The sequence below is a fragment of the Megalops cyprinoides genome, chromosome 11 (genome assembly GCF_013368585.1).
Source record: "Megalops cyprinoides isolate fMegCyp1 chromosome 11, fMegCyp1.pri, whole genome shotgun sequence".
Taxonomy (NCBI): domain Eukaryota; kingdom Metazoa; phylum Chordata; class Actinopteri; order Elopiformes; family Megalopidae; genus Megalops; species Megalops cyprinoides.
The window spans coordinates 15409072-15428733 of record NC_050593.1 but is presented as its reverse complement, the minus strand read 5'-3'; the positions used below and the strand labels follow the sequence as shown (position 1 = coordinate 15428733).

The window sequence follows — 19662 nt, the reverse complement described above, 5'->3', positions numbered from 1 at the left end:
GTATGACATGCAACTGTATGATCTCCCTCACCTCGCATCTGCCAGCGTTGCTCTGACAACTGCCCAAGCAGCCACGAAGAGGGCAGGAACACCTGCAATTAGAAAGGACAAACCGTGTAATAGAGACCACTTCAAAAGCTTGCATCTGGAAAAGTACACTTAATGAGCTGCAAAGAAAAATAAGTGTCTTGTTCAATTAGGTTAATCATCTCAGTCTTATCGCTTTAGTGTTTGTCCTTGTCTTTTTGGTGTTTTAAGCATTTTTAATCTCATTAATGGTTTGCAGAAGGGCAGAAAGGATTATGGCCAAAAAAAAAAAAATACAGTTCAACCATGAAATGTGTTTTTACGCTGTGCAGATAATTGTCTTTGAGAAGATGCCGGTGAGTGGAAGTGACCGGTTTCAGAATGAAGTGGTCAGAGCTGCACTGCTTTGCACTGCGTTTATTGTGTTAACTGAAGGGAAGAAGAAGCTTGGTCCGAGCCTAAGGAGGAGCTACTGTATATGTGAGCCACTGGTGGTGCAGTGTTTCAAAATTAGTTTAGTTTTAAACAAAAATAACTAGCCAAAACACATTCAATGGCATGTTTTCATCATCACAGTGTTCTTTTGTTCAGTGCTAGGTCTGGACATCTAAAATGTAATTTTAGAAAATAGTAATTTAGTAATTAGTAATAGTAATTTTCTAAAGTGCAAATGCATAAATACAGTTCAGGTTGGAGAGATATATTTCAATAATAGATTTCAATCACTTTTTTCACTGTTGACTTTCATGATTTCTGAAGATATACCCGTCTTTGTGCATTAAAACAGAGTTTATTCTGGGATAAATATCACAAAATGTGCCTTAATGAAGCTCTTTTAATTTCCATCTGAAGATGCTGTGATTTGTCTTCACATTTAACACTTCATGTTGTGCAGTGTGTCAGGACCGTATGGGTGACTGTAATTGCCGGTGCAAGCTCGGGTGAATTGAAAATGAATTTGCAGCAGGGCAGAAACGTTCACTCAGCTGATGTCAGTGTCAGATTTCACGAGCTGTGACATGTCTCCTGCACAAACACAATGGGAAAAGGCGCAAGCACTGAGGCTGCAAATACGTGTGGAAGATGAGGAACATATTGATCTGTGACAAGAGCATGAGTCTTTATATATCTGCAGACACGTAAAACAACAAACAAGAGAGGCATGGTTAATAAGATTTTGGTAGCAACAGGCTGACATTTTGTGTGCCTTGGGCTTACAGTCTATAGACTACTTCATAACCTTCTCTTAGTGCAGGATCACACAACAGAAGGCAGTACCATTGGTATAGTAGTGCATAGAACTGTGAGAATACTATATTGGGATGGAGAACATGTTTCCTTACTTAAAATCAGAAAGCTGCTGGGGTAGAAAGAGACTAGGAATGAAGGATTGGCACCACTTAAATAATTGTAATGCACTAAACAATGAATGAACTGTAATGTTTATATCTTGCCAGTTGGTGGTGCTGAAATGCTCACCATTTCCAGGAAATGATACTCAGTGACACCAAATTAATTAAACCAGGGGCAGCCAACCTTATCCAGGGTAGAGGCCAGCATTTGTCATTACAGGGAAAAGATGCTTACATCTTTTGTTTGAATAGAGGTGGACCACACTTACATGACACATAATGCATTCCTGGAAACCGAGTCATAAACCAGAGAAAGAAGAGGACGGAAAGGCATATATATATATAGATCTTCACTGGTCCACTTATCAAAAACAACAAGCTAGACCTTTTTTCTTGGAAGCCCTCACCATGCCCTTCCTTTGGCTACTTGAATAAACCTTTCATTTTTAGTCTATTACTGCAAGGCTGAGTGGGACACAGCCACAAGGTTGGTCATCCACACACCTTTTTAAAAATTTCTCAAGTTCTACAGTGTGACCCTGACAAGCACATGCTGCCAGCAAAGAAGCTTGGCCCTTAACATCCTCCTAACACATACCAGGCGGCACTTTAACAAGGGGTGGGTCATAGCAAATACAGTCACTCATTAAACTGCTTCCCTGAAGGACCTTTTAAAATCGGCTAAGATTGTAATGATAAAAGGCAGATTGTGATATTGACCCTTCCATTTACTTCCTGGACTAAAGCTTATCCAGTTGGCACGGAATGTAACATTCCCTATGCCTTTGCACAGTCTAATGATAAGGACAAAATTACACTGATCACCTGTAGGCAGGAATATAAATCTATACAAACATACCACCACATGTCCTGTAAATACATTTGGCACTTTGATGTGCATTTCAAAATGTATCTCACCTCACCTTCTGCTGGCTATGGCACATCAAAGAAGGAGAGTAATAGGAATAATTAATAAATAAATAAGACTTCAAACACTGGCACTTCAGACTGCAACAAAACTAAATCCCCCCCTGTCATTATTACATGGAACAAGGTATGAAGTGAAGCAGGGAGGGGTAAAGGCAGAATCTGTAATGATAGCTTTGCGAAGGAACACCGGGTTCTGAGACACATCTCTACCCTTCTCAGACTTCCCAAGACGTTCTGGGCAGGCATTTACACATACTGTATCCATCACTGAAAGTAAGCAAAGGTTTATTTAACAAAATACACAACTCATGCGATATTTCGTGTATTATGCTGTGTATTTTTTATGTCCATACTGATTGGTAGTGTTGACCTGCAAATTCGTTTAGTTCTGCATAAGTTCATCTCCCAAGACACCCTTGACTCAGACCACACCTATGCCTGCTCTTTTCCCACAAGTAGCAAAACTGAACACTGCCAGCCTGTGGTGGTAGCTCATCATGACTGAAATCTGGTGACTCCATTAACACATGGTGAGAGTACATTGCTGCTCACTTCTGCAGGTATACCATCCCTCACCCCTACAATACAGTCAACCTGTGGAGGGTGTCTCCCTACATACACGCTTTGGGGAAGCAAACCATGCCTGATTTCCTTTGCTTGCAACCTCCATTTCACACACCCCCACAAAAGACTCAAGTAAAAGGTCCTGAAAGAGCTGGAGGTACACCTGATTGGCTGATTCAGCCATGGCTTTGTTTCCATGAACACTTCAGATCCGAATTATTTTAATGTAATTTGGCTGCTCTACTCAAACCACTCACAAACAACAAAGAAAACCTCCCAGAACTGGATGTCTTCCATGTTTTCTTTGGTTGTTTGTCATGGGCATATTCACAGTGTCCTCACTTTCCCCCGTGTCCTCACTACACCTTAGCTCTGTGTCACCATCAACACTGTGTTGACACTGAGGTGAGTAACACCAGCAGAGGACTATAGGTATAGAATGCCAGCAAGAGTGCAGTGTCAGTATATATGGATGCAATACAAATTAAGTACTGCAGCCCTTCGCCTGAGGAGAAAGAGTGGGAAAAGTGCAATCCACCTAGGATTAGTCTGACTCATGTTCTGTAATGGCACTAACTTTGACTCCCCCCCACCGTTACTGATATAAGCAAATCCCTGCAAACTCACACGGGCAGGGGAATCACACACTCACCCCACCCAATCAAGGTGAAGCCCCACAGGTACTTGGTGTCAGAGAGGAAGGCCATGAAGATGAGGCTGTGGAGGTACAGCCCCTCCACCAGGATCCAATAGTAGTTGGTTGCCAGGAAGTAAATGAAGAGCAGGACTGTGATCTTGCATCCGATCTACAAAAAAAAAAAAAAAAAAAAGTACCAGATATCAGCAAGGCGGACAGCTTTTCATGCCATGCACAGCCCTCTTTTAACATATGATCTTTCAGAAGGTCTTGCCGTGGGGTGGGATCAGCTCCCTGGCCAGGGAAAGCCAGTTCACAGGAAATGGCAGTACCGTGGACAGCAGCTGCATTTAGCCCTGCTCACTACTCCGAGCACACACCCTCTCACTGCACCTAATCAGTATGGCTTTACCGCATTCCCTTGACAGGGCCTGTGGCTCTAAGGGGAGAGGAGAATCTCTTGAGACACTGCATTTTCATTTCCCTTGCTGTTACACTCCTCTTCGTTTCCTCTCTGTTTCCAAATAGCCAGGCAGAGAAACTCTCAGCTCCTTATCCACAGAAGCCCCAGTCCACGCATTCAAAGGCCTGAAGAACTCTTGACTGGGCTGTTGTTTTCCTCTGTAATTGGTCTTTTGTATTCTTGTTTGTCTTGTGTTTGACCTGCAGGCTTGATTGTATTTAGCCTTTTTTTCCCTTTGAATGCCTGCAGGGTGACATAAACACCGTTCAGGATCTCACACTTTTCTCTGGTTGGTGTTTTTCACTTTCCCTGTCCGTAAATGTGTCATTACAGCACCTCTTTTCTCTTCATGACAATGTTATTTACCTTTCTTTTGGAATGAAAGACTGAGTTAGTTTGGCCGAGTGACAGAGCGCTCATCTCAGATGGTAACAGAAGAGTCTGCAAGCTGAGACAAAAGCACCAAACTGGGAAAACGTCTTTGGATGCGTCATTAATTTTAAATTTCTTTCATTTTCAATTCATTGTGAGACACGGTAAGTATAGAAGTGTAGCCAGTCAAGGGTCAGGTACTCTAAAAGGAATAAAACACATTTACTTGTGTTGAACTACCCACTGTAAGAGCGTTTCACTGCAGGAAGCGGATCTGTATTTAAATGTGACATTTCTTTAAAACACTTGCCTGTTGACTTGTGCTTCCTGGAAATTAACATCTTGTATGTCATGTCACCCCACACTGCATGGTTTAATTACTTCGGAGTTAGACTTTGTTAATCATTGCATTTTGTACTGTAAGAAGGTTCTGAGGGATCTGTTGAACCAGTTTGACTATGTAGAGCCACGGCAAGCTGCAACTATGTGCTCCAGGCAAGGTTTTGTGATCTCCAGATGTTTTTACTCTGTCTGACTTGAGGGCACACAGAGACGACAGCTCAGTAAATCAGAGAACCCACATAAAGAGGTTTCAGCTAAAGTTATTCTTTCATTGTCATCATGAGAGCCTTTTATTAGGTTTAGCACAGATTGATATGAAAATACTGTTTCATACACTACTCTTCTTTAGGGGTGGGGGGGGGACTATTCTTGCTCACACATTATTTGAGAGGCCTGAAGGCAAATAGGGAAAGAGGGAGTAGCACAGTTTACAATGTCAGTTTATATACAACAATTAAACACATTTTGCATGTATTGTCTTTTTCAGAGGTCCTGAGAAAAGGGGCTGTGATTAAGCAGGATAGGGCAATCTGCTTGTTTTAAGTCTCAAGCCTCAGTGTCATTGATTGTCGATAGTAATTAATTGACCAGTGACCCTTCATGTCATCATATAGATTGCTCACATTTGCATATGCGAATGAAGAACTAAGCTGATAGGTTAAGGGGTCATTTAGCCTGCACTTGTGCTGAAGCAGAAAGGCCTGAATATTTTTACAGAACTGGCAGGAGGGAGTCATCTTCACACTAAGTGTGTCACTAACTTTATACTCTAAAGGCAGGTGTCTGCAACATAATACTCAAGTGCTGGTGGCAAATTAAAGCTTATGTCAGCAATGGAATGTCATCAGCAGGCTCAGCATCAGGGGATGGAAAAGTTGTGAGATTAAAGATTCTAAACTAATGTTGTTTGTGTTAAGCTTCTTCTTGCCCCAAGCAGCTATTCCCAGTGGCCTATCCTCCCACCTCTTTTTCTCTTTTGTGTTCATCTTGTGGTATCAAGGCAATTACAGATAAAAAGAGCCATGCTGCTGAAAAAAATGCTTGTCTGCACCACAGTCATATTGTGCATTGAATGCAGCCATAAAACACATTTTCCATAGTTATTTATTTAACTAACTCACACTCCTGTGCAAATTATACACATGGTTATTTTGTTATGAGCATTGAAAAATATGACACAGGGTTAACTTTAGCTTTGCAATTGAGTGCTCCAGTGACCATCACATCCTCACTGACCTACTGCGTGGATGTCTGCATCAACTGCAATAAAATCTTTGTTTTTTAAATGACTGTGGTTGACTCGCCCACACATAAGTGTCCAACCCCAGCTCTACATTACTGATAGTTGTACTTGTTGTGGCTCAAGCTTTTGGAGATATGCTAAGCAGAGGGAAAGGCATGAAGCCAGTGGTGGTGAGTTTACATTTGGGGGAGGCAGGGCTACACCACTTACATACTGAGACTTGTCAAGAGATGCTGCAGAGATGGTCTTGAAGTTATCCATGAGGGCTGCATCAAACTCCTGAAGCCCCATGTTGGCTTGCACCACCTTGTCCTTCACAAATATGCTGACAGCTCGTAGCATGAATGACACAAACAAGTGCATGTGGATGTAGTTTCTGGTGCAGTGCAGACGCCTGAAAAAAACAAAACGAAAAAAAAAACGTAAAACTGCTTGTTATTCATTTGAATGAGAACAGTCTGTCATCCGAGCTTGGTTTGAGGTTCATTTCATTCAGCCCCTGAAGAAAGAAGCTTTCAGCTCCTTAACCCTGGGAAACAAAATGAATAACTGTCATTGGATGATGAAATCCTCTGGAGTTTTAGATTTGAGTCTCTGTAGTAGATAAATTCTTCTCCATGAATGTGATAATGGGTATGAGAAAGGGTGACAATGGGGCAAATCCCTCTGCCTCACTCTACTCATGTTTTCAGATTTCAGACCTTTGGTTTGGTTAATGGTTCTTATATTCAGCAGAAAATCTGTGGCATGAGGCCTCGTTCATAACCCCTCTCTGCCAGTCTAAACTCTGTAATGGAGACACTGATTTCACAATGTCCAATATCCCCTGAGGTCTCCAATGACCTTTCACTACGAGCAAAGTCAATTCAGCACCTGTGTGGGAATATGAATATTTTTATGTATTTGGTCATCTCTTAAATGAGGATTATGATTCTCATATTCATTGATGATCTCATATTCTTCATCAGAATGTTAATTTTCTGGACACTAGTACTAGCAGTGAACAGAAGAACTTTTCTTTATTTTTGCCAAAATAACAATGGCAATATAGTGATAATTGGCACTGCAATAAACCAGATACACAAAGAATTTATACGATTGTATCACTGTTGGTCAAAATGTAGTAGGTTGACTTATATGAAACAGTAAAATTGATTGTCTGAGAATGAATATAATGACATTTACAAACAATGATCTACTAGGGATTTGTTACTTTGAATAATGTGGTACATTTAAAGGAAAATCAATTCAATATCTTTATATAATATGACAACAAAGTATTGTCATGCAGTCATAATGCATTATAGCAGTTTAAGAGCAAAAAGGTATTCTTTTTTGTAATGCCATTAAATTATTTTTAATCTTCTCCTTTGACCCAAAGGTGTGCCTTGTTTTCTGGCATGAGGGAAATTTCATTTTAATTGAAACTGGCCATTAAAAAATGATTCCCTTAATACATGCATTTGCAAAGGAGTATCTCATCTTGGACTGGTAAATGCGTAAGGGAGCCCTTACAAGAAAATGATGATTATGATGGTGATAATGATGTTTTAGATGAGCAGGCATGGTAACAATCCCTCTTTGAAATATGAGACAGAAATTACGTATTGATTAGTGGTTAAGGAGCAGGACTTGTAACCAAAAGGTTGCCGTTTCACTTCCTCCACGGGTACACTACTGCTGTACCCTTGGGCAAGGTACTTAACCCACAGCTGCCTCAGTAAATATCCAGCAGTATGTAAGCTGCTCTGGATAAAAGTGTCTGCTAAATGCCAATAATGTAATGTAATGTAATGTAAGGTAGTTGTTGAACTACATATCTTCCGTCACACCACTACTTCACATTGTTGTGGTAATGACAGCAGCCATCTTGCAGCATCTTACAGCATCAGCCTGTGCAGACATGCCTGAGGTGAGTTAGGTGATTGGGATGCCAGGTATGCCTTCTGCCAATTGATGGGTTGGCAGGGCATTGCCCATACCTATACAGCGCTGAGACTTAGCCTCATTCTGAGGCTTCGTGCAGAGATAATCACAGTGACCCTGAGGTCTAACTCATTACAAACATTAATGCCTGTGTTTCTAGATTCCAACATTTGGCTCTATTGTGTCAGTGGTGAGAATAAAATGAATTAATTAGCCGGCAGCACGGTGAAGGAATCATGCTATGATGTCCAATTAAATGTCCTCAAATATCCTCCCTTGGTTTGTCACCCATTTCCCAAGTTAGGGAGAAAGTGCAGTCTTCAGGACAGTGGTGAGGAAAATTCTGAACAGAGGAGACAGAAGTAATTGTGAAGGAGGTGCAGGTCAGTTTTGACAAAGTGTGGGCTATCTACAAAGGTTCCCCTAAGTCCATTAAAAAAGGTGAGCAGAAATATTAAAAAATAACTAAGAAAAATCAATAATTACCTTTTCAATCTGTTGTTTTGTTTTCTGAGTTTAAACTGAACTGAGAAAATTCAATCAAAGACCGTTAAACATCATTTCAAGAATGTTAGCAAGACTTTTACTTCTTTTTCAAACATGCAAATAAAACACAACTAAAGCAACTTGGAGCTCACAGCCAAAATTTCCCTCTTCTTTTTAGCAGATGGTGCAGCAGTCGAGCCCTCTGGCAGCCCTGCATGCAATTCTGCCTCACGTTGTCTTAAGTCCTGTAATGTGTCATCTGGGAAATGATGCTTGGCAATGTCGTGCAACACGCAAGCCACAAAGAGGGATGCACTGAAATGTATCATCTGACTTAGCCAGACATCTGAAAAACATTTTTTGCAATTCAAATGTTTGCTCAATCATAAACCAAGTCAATCTTACCTTCACCTATAATTAAACACATTGTCTTGCCTTTGTAGGGACATTGTATGGTGCCATCATTTTAATGGGTAGCCATTGTCACCTCTCAGCCCTCCACTGAGAGAGCCATCTTCTCAAAAGGCTGCGGCAATGACACAGTTTAGCAATATGAAATGTGTCATGGGCAGATGGGAAAGTAGCAAACACAAGTACCACACTGCAATCTGTGTTACAAACTCTTTACATATTCATGGAGTAGACCCCTTTGTGCATTCACACAGATGACACTGTTGTCCAGTGGTTCTTGTAGCTGTACATTAGTACAGTCAGTTGCACCTAGGAGCTTTGTTCTTTGTGAATTTGCAGGTGTTACTCAAAAACAAATGAACCTATTGGAACTTCAGAGTCAAAACTGTACATATAGTACAAGCAGCCAATGGCCAGTTCTGAGAGCCTGTCAGTGATGCCAGGCTCGAGTATGGAACAAGGGCAACTGTGACCTTAACGACCACAGGGAGAGCGGAGGCACCGGGCATGGTTACAGCTCCAGCATGAGCCAGTAAGTGGCACACTATGATCACCAGATGTTTAAAAAAACCTCATACATTCACGCTTGGATAGGTCCATGAATTTTCTTCCTTTGCGTGCCTTCTCTTTCCTTGAAACCCTATCTCATCATACAGAGGGCCAAAATGTACTCCATTCTGCAAGGAGACAGAGAAGGCCAGAGAAGGGTACATACCTGCTATAATCAAATGGTGTTAAATATAAATAGAATTATGGAGGCTAAGCTGCTGTTTGACTGCTCTCATGGCATGCTCCAGCAGAAGGAGCTGGTATCTTACTGTATGCCTAAATCATGATGATCTGTTTTTTTTGGTGTGGCATGTCCTATGGCTGTTAATAAGAACAGCCAGTTATTAATTATGCCCCGATTGCATGTGTTTGTCCTATGGAAATTAGACAACAGTTTGTTCATGCTTTAAACTTTTATATAAAATGTTCCTTCAGGAAGAATACAGTTCTTCTCTCTAATCTATGTCTATTCTAATTAATTTGTGCTTGCTATGGTTCAGCTGAGACCATTATATTTGTTTATGCTAACAAGTGATTCCGATGAATGTTAAAAAGGAAGTGGCTTATGTTTGTTTTGTTGCTTGAATTTAGAAATCCTCGAGGTCACAGCAGCACTTCACTCACGGAATGCATCATTCTGGAAGCGCAGTTCATTCCTCTTTGTTGATATTGTCAAAAAGCAGCAGTGTGGAAACAGTCGAAATTACCAAATATGTGCTGTACTATAATGTAGCCTTGAACTTCAAGGCCAATTCAAGGCCATTTGTGAACTCTAAAATGACAATTGCCTTGAATTTCATGTGCAATACAGGCTTTTTGCATGTTTGTTCAAGCCCGTTTGACATCCCAGACAAAATTTTTGTGGGCCACCCCCACCCCCACCTGCTCCTCATGAGCCCCGTAAACAAACTAAAAAGGATGAGGGAGAAGAAAAACAACAGATTATCTGTATGGTAATAGGGAGCTGTAAATCAGTCTCTGAGGGATTAAACGTCTGCACTGCTAGTGCTGTACATATGAAACCGGTAGTTTTACAGATGATGAATCTTTGCATTGATTAGACACCCAAAAATGACATGAAAACAATCCTGCACTACATTTTGACCTGTAAGCTTCTGATCCTGTTATGCAAGCAGTGAATAAAATGAAATTATGCAATAACTGAGCATTAAATTCTAACTGCTTTGTCATTAAAAGCCAATCACTTAGGCACATAAAAAATATGGGATACCTTGAAAATATTAAACATAATTCTTCACAGTTTAATTCGGTTGAGAACATAGAAGCACATGAGCAATGTAAAATGTGCCCAAAAGCCTCATTAAGACATGCTTTCTGCCAGATAGAATCAGTGGGGAGGAGTGAGGAAAAGACTCTTTCTGTCCTACCTGAAGTAGCCAATGATGAAGATGGCCACCAGGAGGGAGCTGAAGGACACTGCATATCCGATAGTGTACATAACATACAGCCGCTCAAAGAAGTCCTGCTGGAAAGAGAGATGAAATGCCTTTGAACACAAAATGTGTGCAAGAGGTGAGGGAGAAACACAAGTGCATTATCTGTTTAGAAGGGAATCTATTTGAGGGCAGCTGAGAGGGAACTTTTTCAGGTCAAAGTTAAAACAGGACTACTTGTACTTACTTTTTCCCCCTCCTGGTCCGGGTGAAGGAATCTCAAGCAATCTGAATAATTCGCCCAAGTCCTGTTCAGATTCTCCATGTACACCCAAGAACCGTTCACATCACACTTCCTGTAAGCATGGCCTGGAACAGACAAACACACAGGCAATATGCACAGCATTTGGATAAAAGCACGAGAGCTGAAGCACATTACTAAGACGCATTGCGGGAATGTCACTGACACTGGCTTGGATACAGAGGTAAGCTCTACCATTGTGATTGAAGTCGTAGACATAGCTGGGACAGGGGACCTTGGTCACGGCTCCAGGTGAACCTCGAGGCCAGCAGATCAGACCGTCCCAGCCTGGAGGGCAAAGGTCATCTAGACACAAAGGAGAAGGATTGCATAGATTTTGGAATCACCCTTGAAGCACATCATCCAGGTGAGATACACTCTTCACATATGTTATTTATTTCAAATTACTTTGCAGTTCCCTCATTTTAGGTTCTCGGATGGGAGAAAGGAAACCTAGGCTATTTTTTTAAACCTGTAATTACACCCCATTGACTTGCTGCCTTTGTGTTTCTGTACGGTAAGTGCTGGGAACCTCCTCTAGGCCCCACAAAGGGGGTGAATCAATTTGAGGTGTGCTCACTTCCTACGCAGAGTGTCCATTTATCTGCCCGGCGCAGGCAGTGTCTGCAGCCCTGCAGCATGTGGGAGAGAGTCCTGCAGGCACCGCTCTGATTAGCGTTACACATGGAAGCCAAATATTGATTTCTCACCCACTGCTCATTCGTTTTACCCAAACTTCCTTCGTCTACGTGGGAAGGAACGAGGGACTGAAGTAGAATGAATAACATTAACTCAGCCCTGTGAGAATAGCACTTTTGCAGTTAATTATGACTACACGATGTTCCATTTCCCTAAATGAACTTGCTCTTTTTTTGGAAAATGTGCAATTGTGTCTGACAGTTCTATTTAATATCCCTGGTTTACTTTGCTATCTTTAAAGGAAAAAAGTGACAATATCGATTTCCATTTGGATTCTTTTAAAAGCCTTCATTAGTGTGAGATTCCTTCTATACAAAGCTCAGTTTTGGCCAATGGTGGGCATAATCTCATGTACTCTGTTCACCATTTGGGGGTGCATAAAAATGTAAAAATTACTCTAACCAGTGTGTTGTGATGTTGCTCGTGGGTGGGCAGTCCTGGGGGTATTCAGAGACATGTTTCAGTTAGCAGATAATTAGCAACTAGAGTAACAGATGGTGAGGGTTGCCCTCTTTTTAATAAGCTGCATGTATTAGACCTGAGGAAAACAGACTCTACCAATACTTTTCGAAAATCATGACTATCCACCAGCACTCTTGATCTTCTTCCATTTGCACACTGTCAGTGACTGTATAAGGTGATTGTCTTCACTGACTCTAGTAAATGCTGAGGTAAGCCTACCATATCAGCAAAGGCTCAAACAGCTCAATATACAGAATGCTGAGTAAGCTTCCTTACTAGATGTTGGTGCCATTAATACCTTAAGACTGTCCATCTCAAATAAAGTTTACCCTAAACATCTGATCAACCACCCACAGTACACCACTGAGTAGATAGGTCAGAGACCTCGAATGCCAGTCAGTGTTCCAGTTCAAACCATTATCAAGCTTTCAGTGAAGCAACCTAATTCAATTCTAATCAGAGTGCACTGCCCAGGAGACCATATTCTGGGGTTTCATCTGCGCTAAATATTGGCAGTAATTATTGCACCAACAAATGAACAATCAAGAGCAGACAAATAAAAATACTTTCCTTCTCAAATGAATGTAATGAAACAGCGCTGTCTAGAGCACTGATTCTCACTCCTGCTCCTGGGGGCCCTCTGCTCCACCCGTTTTCCATCTTTCCCTGCTCTACCTACCTGACTGAACTCATCAGTGTCACTTTTGATTAGCTGAGCACAGTTGATTTAATCAAGAGCATGTTAATCACACTAATCAGGTGTGTTTGGAGCAAGGATAGATAGAAGATGTGCAGGATAGTGGGCCTCCAGGAGTAGGATTGAGAAACACTCGTCTAGAGGAAGCATTTCATCTTTGTAACTGTCATCTTTGCATGTGAAACAAAGTGCATGACTTGGGGTATTGTATCAGCGTGTCTGAATGTCTGGATCTATTCAGAGTTCATACGGATATGAGCAAGAGTCTTGTGTCGCATGTTTATGATTTCCAGAGTACATCGCTCCTGACTCTATCAGCGGCATGCAAACACTCAGGCCATGCTAATTAAATAAGACAGGCTATTTCCAGCACATTTTTGATATTCTTGTTTATCCAAAGCTGCACGTCTTTGTCTCAGACCGACCATAAGGTTTTTATTAACTCAACAGATCGTTGACAATAATGAAGAGAATATGGTGAATATTGCTGCAAAAAGAAGAAAACTGTAAGGGCTAAGGAGAGTTTGCTTCTGAATCTGTGTTTTACCACTTGAAGTGAATGGTTTAGATACAAAGTTTACCCCAAGGCTAGCTGTAATCACACATTTCTTTTCTCTTACTGGTTTGACTTTGACTGACAGAATTATGATCTTAGTGCCTATATCAATAAATGCTGGTGCTCTCCAAGCGTCTAAGATCACTGTTCACAGTGTATTCATACTAGTGTGTGGTGTTGTAGCTAAGGAATTTGGTTTCTAAGGAATTTGACTGCAGTTTCTAATTCCTGGCACTATACTCTTGAGCAAGGCATAATTCTTCAGGAAATATCCAGCTGAGCAAATGGATAAGGCATGAAAATGTAGGCTATCTAAGTCCTTTGGCTTTTCACGAAACAAAGTCATTTAGCAAACAGGACAATTTAACATATACTTGTAATGTCAACTCAGATAAGTTGGCAGAATGCTGGATACCTGCTCTGTTACATTACAGGGGATTACACATAAAAATTGCACACTAAAACACAGTTAGATTCCTGCTATGAAAGCTTTTGCAAAGTATAGCACTGTAGCTTGATAAGATTCCCAACACAGCCCCTACATGCTATGATTACAAGGAATGAGATCAATCAAAAGCCAAATCCCTGTGATGACCTGGAACATCTTCTCAGAGTTACCTGTGGGGTCGTACGAGGAGACATTCTGGTGACACTGGAGCTTGACTTCATACAGGAGGTACATCTGCTCCTGAGCTGTGATACCGCCATCTGAGCCCACCTGTGGGGGACAGCCATTGACTGATGACAGTGGAAATCACAGCAAAGAACTCCCCTCATTGGTCATTTACAAGATTGTTTTAAGGCTGCTTTCATTTCTTCAGACTGATAAAATTAAGATCCCAGATAACTGATAATCACACGGAATTCAAATGTACAAATAATATCCATATTGCCAAGGTCCAAGGCAACCAGGTAAGGATTAAATATTGCCATCCTTTAACTGTTTTCAAATTTGTTCGCTGCTTTTTTATTATATATCATTCAGGGACTCTATCATTAGTGACATAGTGTACAGTAATGTACATTATAATATGATTTATGATGGACATTAAGCACATAACAGAGGATGAAAATAACAATGCTGTTATGTCTTTATGGAGGTCAGTACAAACAAATGTTTTATACTCAATGAACAGATAGTAGGTTTCTGTGGCCTAGTTTAACTTTTGTTTGTTTGTGGAAGGTGGCTTGTTTATTATGCAAGAGCTTGCTAATTGCTATAGCTGAGAAGGCATATTAGACACAGTAAATACCATAGCATAGCACATTGAAAAAAAGGTTTTCAGTCCAAGGCATTCACAATAACAATATTTATTATTATTTAATTTTAGTCTATACCTGTGAGGGTATGCATTTGTTATGGCAGTGAAACTTCTGAAAAAAATTGATTGTTGGATTGTTGGATTGGATTGTTGTGTACTTGCATGAATAGTATACAAGATTCTCCATGTTGTATCGTGGATGTGTCTGGCAATGGAGGCATGGGTAGAAGGTCAGCTCAAAGTGATTTCCCAAAGGTCTGATTCAAGTATCAATGTGACCAGAGGCGTTAGCTCATCAGCACACCCATAACTGTTGTACATTGTCGAAATATCATTTATTACAGAAAAAACATAAAATTGTATAATTTTCAAGGGCAGCTGTCAGAGTCCATGCATTTTAATTGGCTGTTTGAAAGGAGCCTTGATTTGCAGGTCCATGATGTGATACATGCAATTTTTGACACACTGCTCTGCACACTGCTCATAATGCTGTTTTATAAATAACACTGTATGGCTTATGTCTCTTCAGTTATGCTGCCTTGGGTATAAATTAAGAGTGACCAGTGTATACACTAATTAATAATCCATTATCCGTTCCATATGAAATGATGAAGAAATAAATGCAAACATGGGTTTTCTTACTGTATAGAGGGGTATAGGGTATATTTACAAACTGCTGTCTGTGTGAAATCATTCACACATATCCTCTTTAAAGACCCATATTACTACTTAATAACATTTATTGCATTATAAAAGCACATCTCTACACATACAATAATTAACAAGGTTTTGTCATAACAACCATTGAAATCCCTTATTAAAAGTCAATTTAACCACACACACAAATGAAAAATGTGGCAGGTCTGTAGTGGAACTGCAAATTGCATTCTTTTGTTGACAGCTTTTCCCAGAGGGACGCTGAGCATATTTATTGAATGAAACAATTGACTCAACGAAAGAAAAAATCATGCATGTTGTGATGCTAGGGGTAAGGTGAGCAGAGCTTGCACTTAGAATATGAATGTGTTGAGTGTTTTGGTGTTAATTTATGGCATCGGCATTCAATAAGCCATACCTGACCCGCCTCCCATGACTACTGAGCCACAAATGTATGTGCATACCTCTTCAATGAATTTTATTTCCCTTTGCTTCTAAGAGAGGGAGGCCATATGACCCAGTACAGCAATTAGCAGCCAATTACACTCGGTGGCAGTGAAACCACACAGAAGATTCCAGCCATCTCCCCTCCAACATTCAAATGAGCCTTATTTTATATTTTATGACCGATTTGATATAATGCAATTAGATAAAATTGCAATAGGACGGCTGCCAGAATCACAATCCATGCAAAAATAAATTTACAGAGCAGTGCAACTCAGACCTGGAAGCAGAAGCATGGACCATGTGTCACTGTTCAGAGACATCCTAATTTTAGCAAGTATCCCATATCCGCGTTTACATGGCACATCTTCATTTCAAGTAACACCAAATCACAATGGTTCGACTCACATCCCAGTACTTCATGAGGATACACTGGGAAAACCAAGTGTGGAAACCGTCCCTGCTGCATATAGAGAACAAACATCAAACTCCTGGATATAGTTACTGTGTCCCAGCCTTTCACCCAAGGCAGATGAAACTGAAAGCTAACTGTATTGGAGCTATTAAAGACAAAAGCAATGTAGCATTGTTCCAAAACACTCCCTGCATGGATACAGCACTTCTTAATTGTACAATATTAAATTTATCAAGGATAAATTTAATATTGCATCTTCTTGGAAAAAACTGACTGCATCCAAGGGCTTGGTTTTGATATTCCACTGACCAAACAGGAGTATGACTTTCAGTGGAATGAAACATCGATAGAAGTCACTTTTAATAATATAATTTCTACCACAATCTGTGCTGCTATTGCACAGAGCAGTCTCCAGACAAGGTGCATCATGTGGTTGGTGAGAGACAAACCTGCAAAATTACATCCATCCCAGTGGTCATATGGCAGCCTATAAATGATGATTACAGTGGCGAGGCAGCACAGAGAATATGATAATCCACCACAGTAAGTGAGTGTACATGCACAGTACACAGTACATGCACAGTATGTGGCCCATGACTATTGGAAACCTGCAGGACTGTTTGTAATGCAATGTGTCATGCATTACAATGTAACAATATAACAATAGGGTAGCATAGTGATAAGGAGCAGGACTCATAACCAAAAGGTTGCTGGTTTGATTTCTTGCTGGGGCATTGCCGTTGTACTTTTGGACAAGGTGCTTAACCCACAATTGACTCAGCAAATATCCAGCTGTACAAATTGGTAACATATAAAAAATTATAACCTATGTAAGTTGCTCTGGATAAGAGTGACTGTTAAAATGCTAATAATGTAACATTATAGCATATCTTTATATGTCATAATTACTTTATGTTCTGTCATGCAGAGAGGGGGGATGAAAATAACCATATTAAGTATATCATAATGTGTAAAATAAGATTAACAATAGCGAGCATTACAGGGAAATGCCTGCTGTTGTCCTTTTAACAAAATCAGTTAATTAAATCACACTAATTACACATGTATGTAATTACTATTACTATTACTATTAGTATTACTATTATTGACTGTTGAGTATTATTATTACGATCGCTGTAGCAATGCTTCAGCAAACCACTCTGAGTTGTTGCTGATATGCTGTAATTTATGCCAGCTGGCCTTTTTGAGTTATTCCTTCTTGCTTTATTTTTACGTGTTTTGGTCTCCACGCATGACAAAAGCATCGACAACCCACTAAATCGTGTGTTCGACTAATTCCGTGAATAGTTTTAAGTTTATATTCTACATTTTCATCGGTGATGACCGTAGCTTTCGTTACTTGCGAATCTGCCTCATCTACGGTCATGTAAAATTTCTTTCACATGCTTGCGCCGCCAATTTGAGATGTTTAATTTCATTTTTCCACTTGTCACTGCCGGTATTTTTTTTACTTAATTTCCGTTATTTCTTGCAATCAGACACAATGAACACATATGGTTATGAACAATAAGAGCACTACTACAGCAGTGACGCCCTAGATAAACATATGCGGCAGGAAATAAACTAATTTAATTGACCACCCTCGTGTCTTACCTGAGCGCCCGCTAACCTCCAGTAGATGATGACTTTGGCAAAGTTCCACCACAGAGGCTTAGCCATACCTGTTGCTTATTCACGAAACCAGCATAAACCAGAAAAAAATCCCTTTAAGAGTTCAAGAAATTCCAAAAAATTTTCGATAGCAAAAAAAGGCACTGTATCAGCTACCAATCCATACACTCTTGCGAGTCCAGTATCTGTTTTTGTTAGAGTATCTGTGGGTACCGCAAATCGCCCTCAGATACGAAAAAGAAAAGTAATACGGGATACGATCAAACTAGACTGTCGGTTTCAGCTATGGCATGAGAAGCATAAAAGAGGATAGAAAGTTACTGGTGCTTCAGTAATGGCAGATGAAAACCTTCCGAGGCAAATATGTCAGTAATACGTGTCCAACATGTAGATCCATTTCCATTCATGAGCAGCAGCCTACGCACCACACTGGGTCAGATCAAGCTAATGGATTCATCGCGTTCATCCTGTGGTTACGGTTTCTCTGTCTGTGACAATATTCGCCCGATGTGCGCGTCAGTGGGACTTAACTGGAGACGGGCTAGTTTAGGTGGAGTGTGTGCACGCTAGCGGCTCCTCTAAGCAATCTCCACTGCGGAGCTGTCATCGGTTTCTCACAGAGGTGGGACTTGATGAACACATGTAGCCCCTACCTACCGCTCTTAATAAAAAAAAACACCAGCGAAATCAGACGAAGCAAAGTAAGAAGACGCACTTTACTTCAGCCACTTTCTCCGCCCTCCCAACTTCTTTGACAGGTGTCGTACAAAGGATAAAGCATTGTGAAATGATTTTAAGCCAATATGAAATCATTCGTCCGCATTCAATGTGCGACTTTTCAATTCAATGTGCAATTATTCAACTACGCGTGCAAAAAGTGTGACTGAAACTCTGGAGTGGAAAGGGGTGGAAATGCGGTAACCAAATGTGTCGTGCGTGTCGTTAGGGTCATTCATTAAACTAAGTATTCAATCACTGCAGTAATAGCCCCAGCCGTAAAGAAATATCTTAGAGTTTTAAATGCGTTGTGAAAATAAACATGTCAATGCACAGTTTTGTATCACTTTAGAGACTTTTTTTCTTCGTACAATCTAAGGCTGACAATCGCAGCAATCGCTTGTCCTCCAGGAACGCTTTGTCGCTGTTCTGTCCCAGCGGTGCTGAAACTCTTGCAGATAAACAGTTGTTATAAATGCAGCGAACACCAGACTGTCTCTCACCAAACGGCCGAGCGAAGCGAGGATAGCTACGTTAAAAATAGATAATTGGTCGTGTGTGTGTGTGTGTGTGTGCGTGTTATTCACCCTGCTCAGATGTACAAGTTGTGCTTATGCCTGCCAACTCCCATCCCTATCCACTGAAACACCAGGCTTCCTAACCAGTGCAGAGTGGTCCAGTGCAGGGTGACTCCTGCTCATGATAAACTCTGACCACTAGATGCACTTGCTCAGACAACAAAAGGGAGATGGAAGGAAAAAGAGCTCTGGAAAAGAGGGAGAGGGGCAGTAAGTGGTCAGAATAGGAGGTCAAGACCTGGGCAAGCTAAGAATATGCAGCAACATGATGGCATGTGCTACTGTAAATACAAAGAAAATGAGAAGCAATGGTAGGACATGCAGTAATGAAGGTGATCTAAGATTAGAACAAGTAGACCCACAAACAATGACATAAAAACTACCAATACATTCAGCACCTGAGTTCAATATAGTCATACATTATTCTCCGCTTCAACACCCAGGTTGATTATAACACCCTCTAAACAGGATTTAGTTACTAGTATTTAAGCATTAAATCTTATCTTACAACAGGAGACTGTGTCCCATTCCAAAATGAAATCTGTC

At 40.7% G+C, this 19662-nt stretch overlaps 1 protein-coding gene across 2 annotated transcripts in view; it reads right to left on the bottom strand.

Annotated features, from left to right (window-relative positions):
• The window catches only part of LOC118786010 (parathyroid hormone 2 receptor-like), a 28139-nt gene extending 10267 nt beyond the window's left edge, over positions 1 to 17872 (bottom strand). The window contains exons 1-8 of one of the 2 annotated variants that reach the window (XM_036541004.1): positions 17804 to 17872; positions 14030 to 14129; positions 11193 to 11303; positions 10944 to 11065; positions 10691 to 10788; positions 6141 to 6324; positions 3526 to 3679; positions 32 to 92 (exon numbers count right to left, since the gene is read on the bottom strand). In XM_036541004.1, coding sequence (XP_036396897.1) covers positions 32 to 92; positions 3526 to 3679; positions 6141 to 6324; positions 10691 to 10788; positions 10944 to 11065; positions 11193 to 11303; positions 14030 to 14129; positions 17804 to 17869 — 896 coding nt within the window. In that variant the 5' untranslated portion in view covers positions 17870 to 17872. Of the gene's footprint in view, positions 1 to 31; positions 93 to 3525; positions 3680 to 6140; positions 6325 to 10690; positions 10789 to 10943; positions 11066 to 11192; positions 11304 to 14029; positions 14130 to 17803 lie in introns of those variants that run through there. The other variant, XM_036541005.1, reaches the window with a different exon arrangement.
• Positions 17873 to 19662: the final 1790 nt, after the last annotated feature.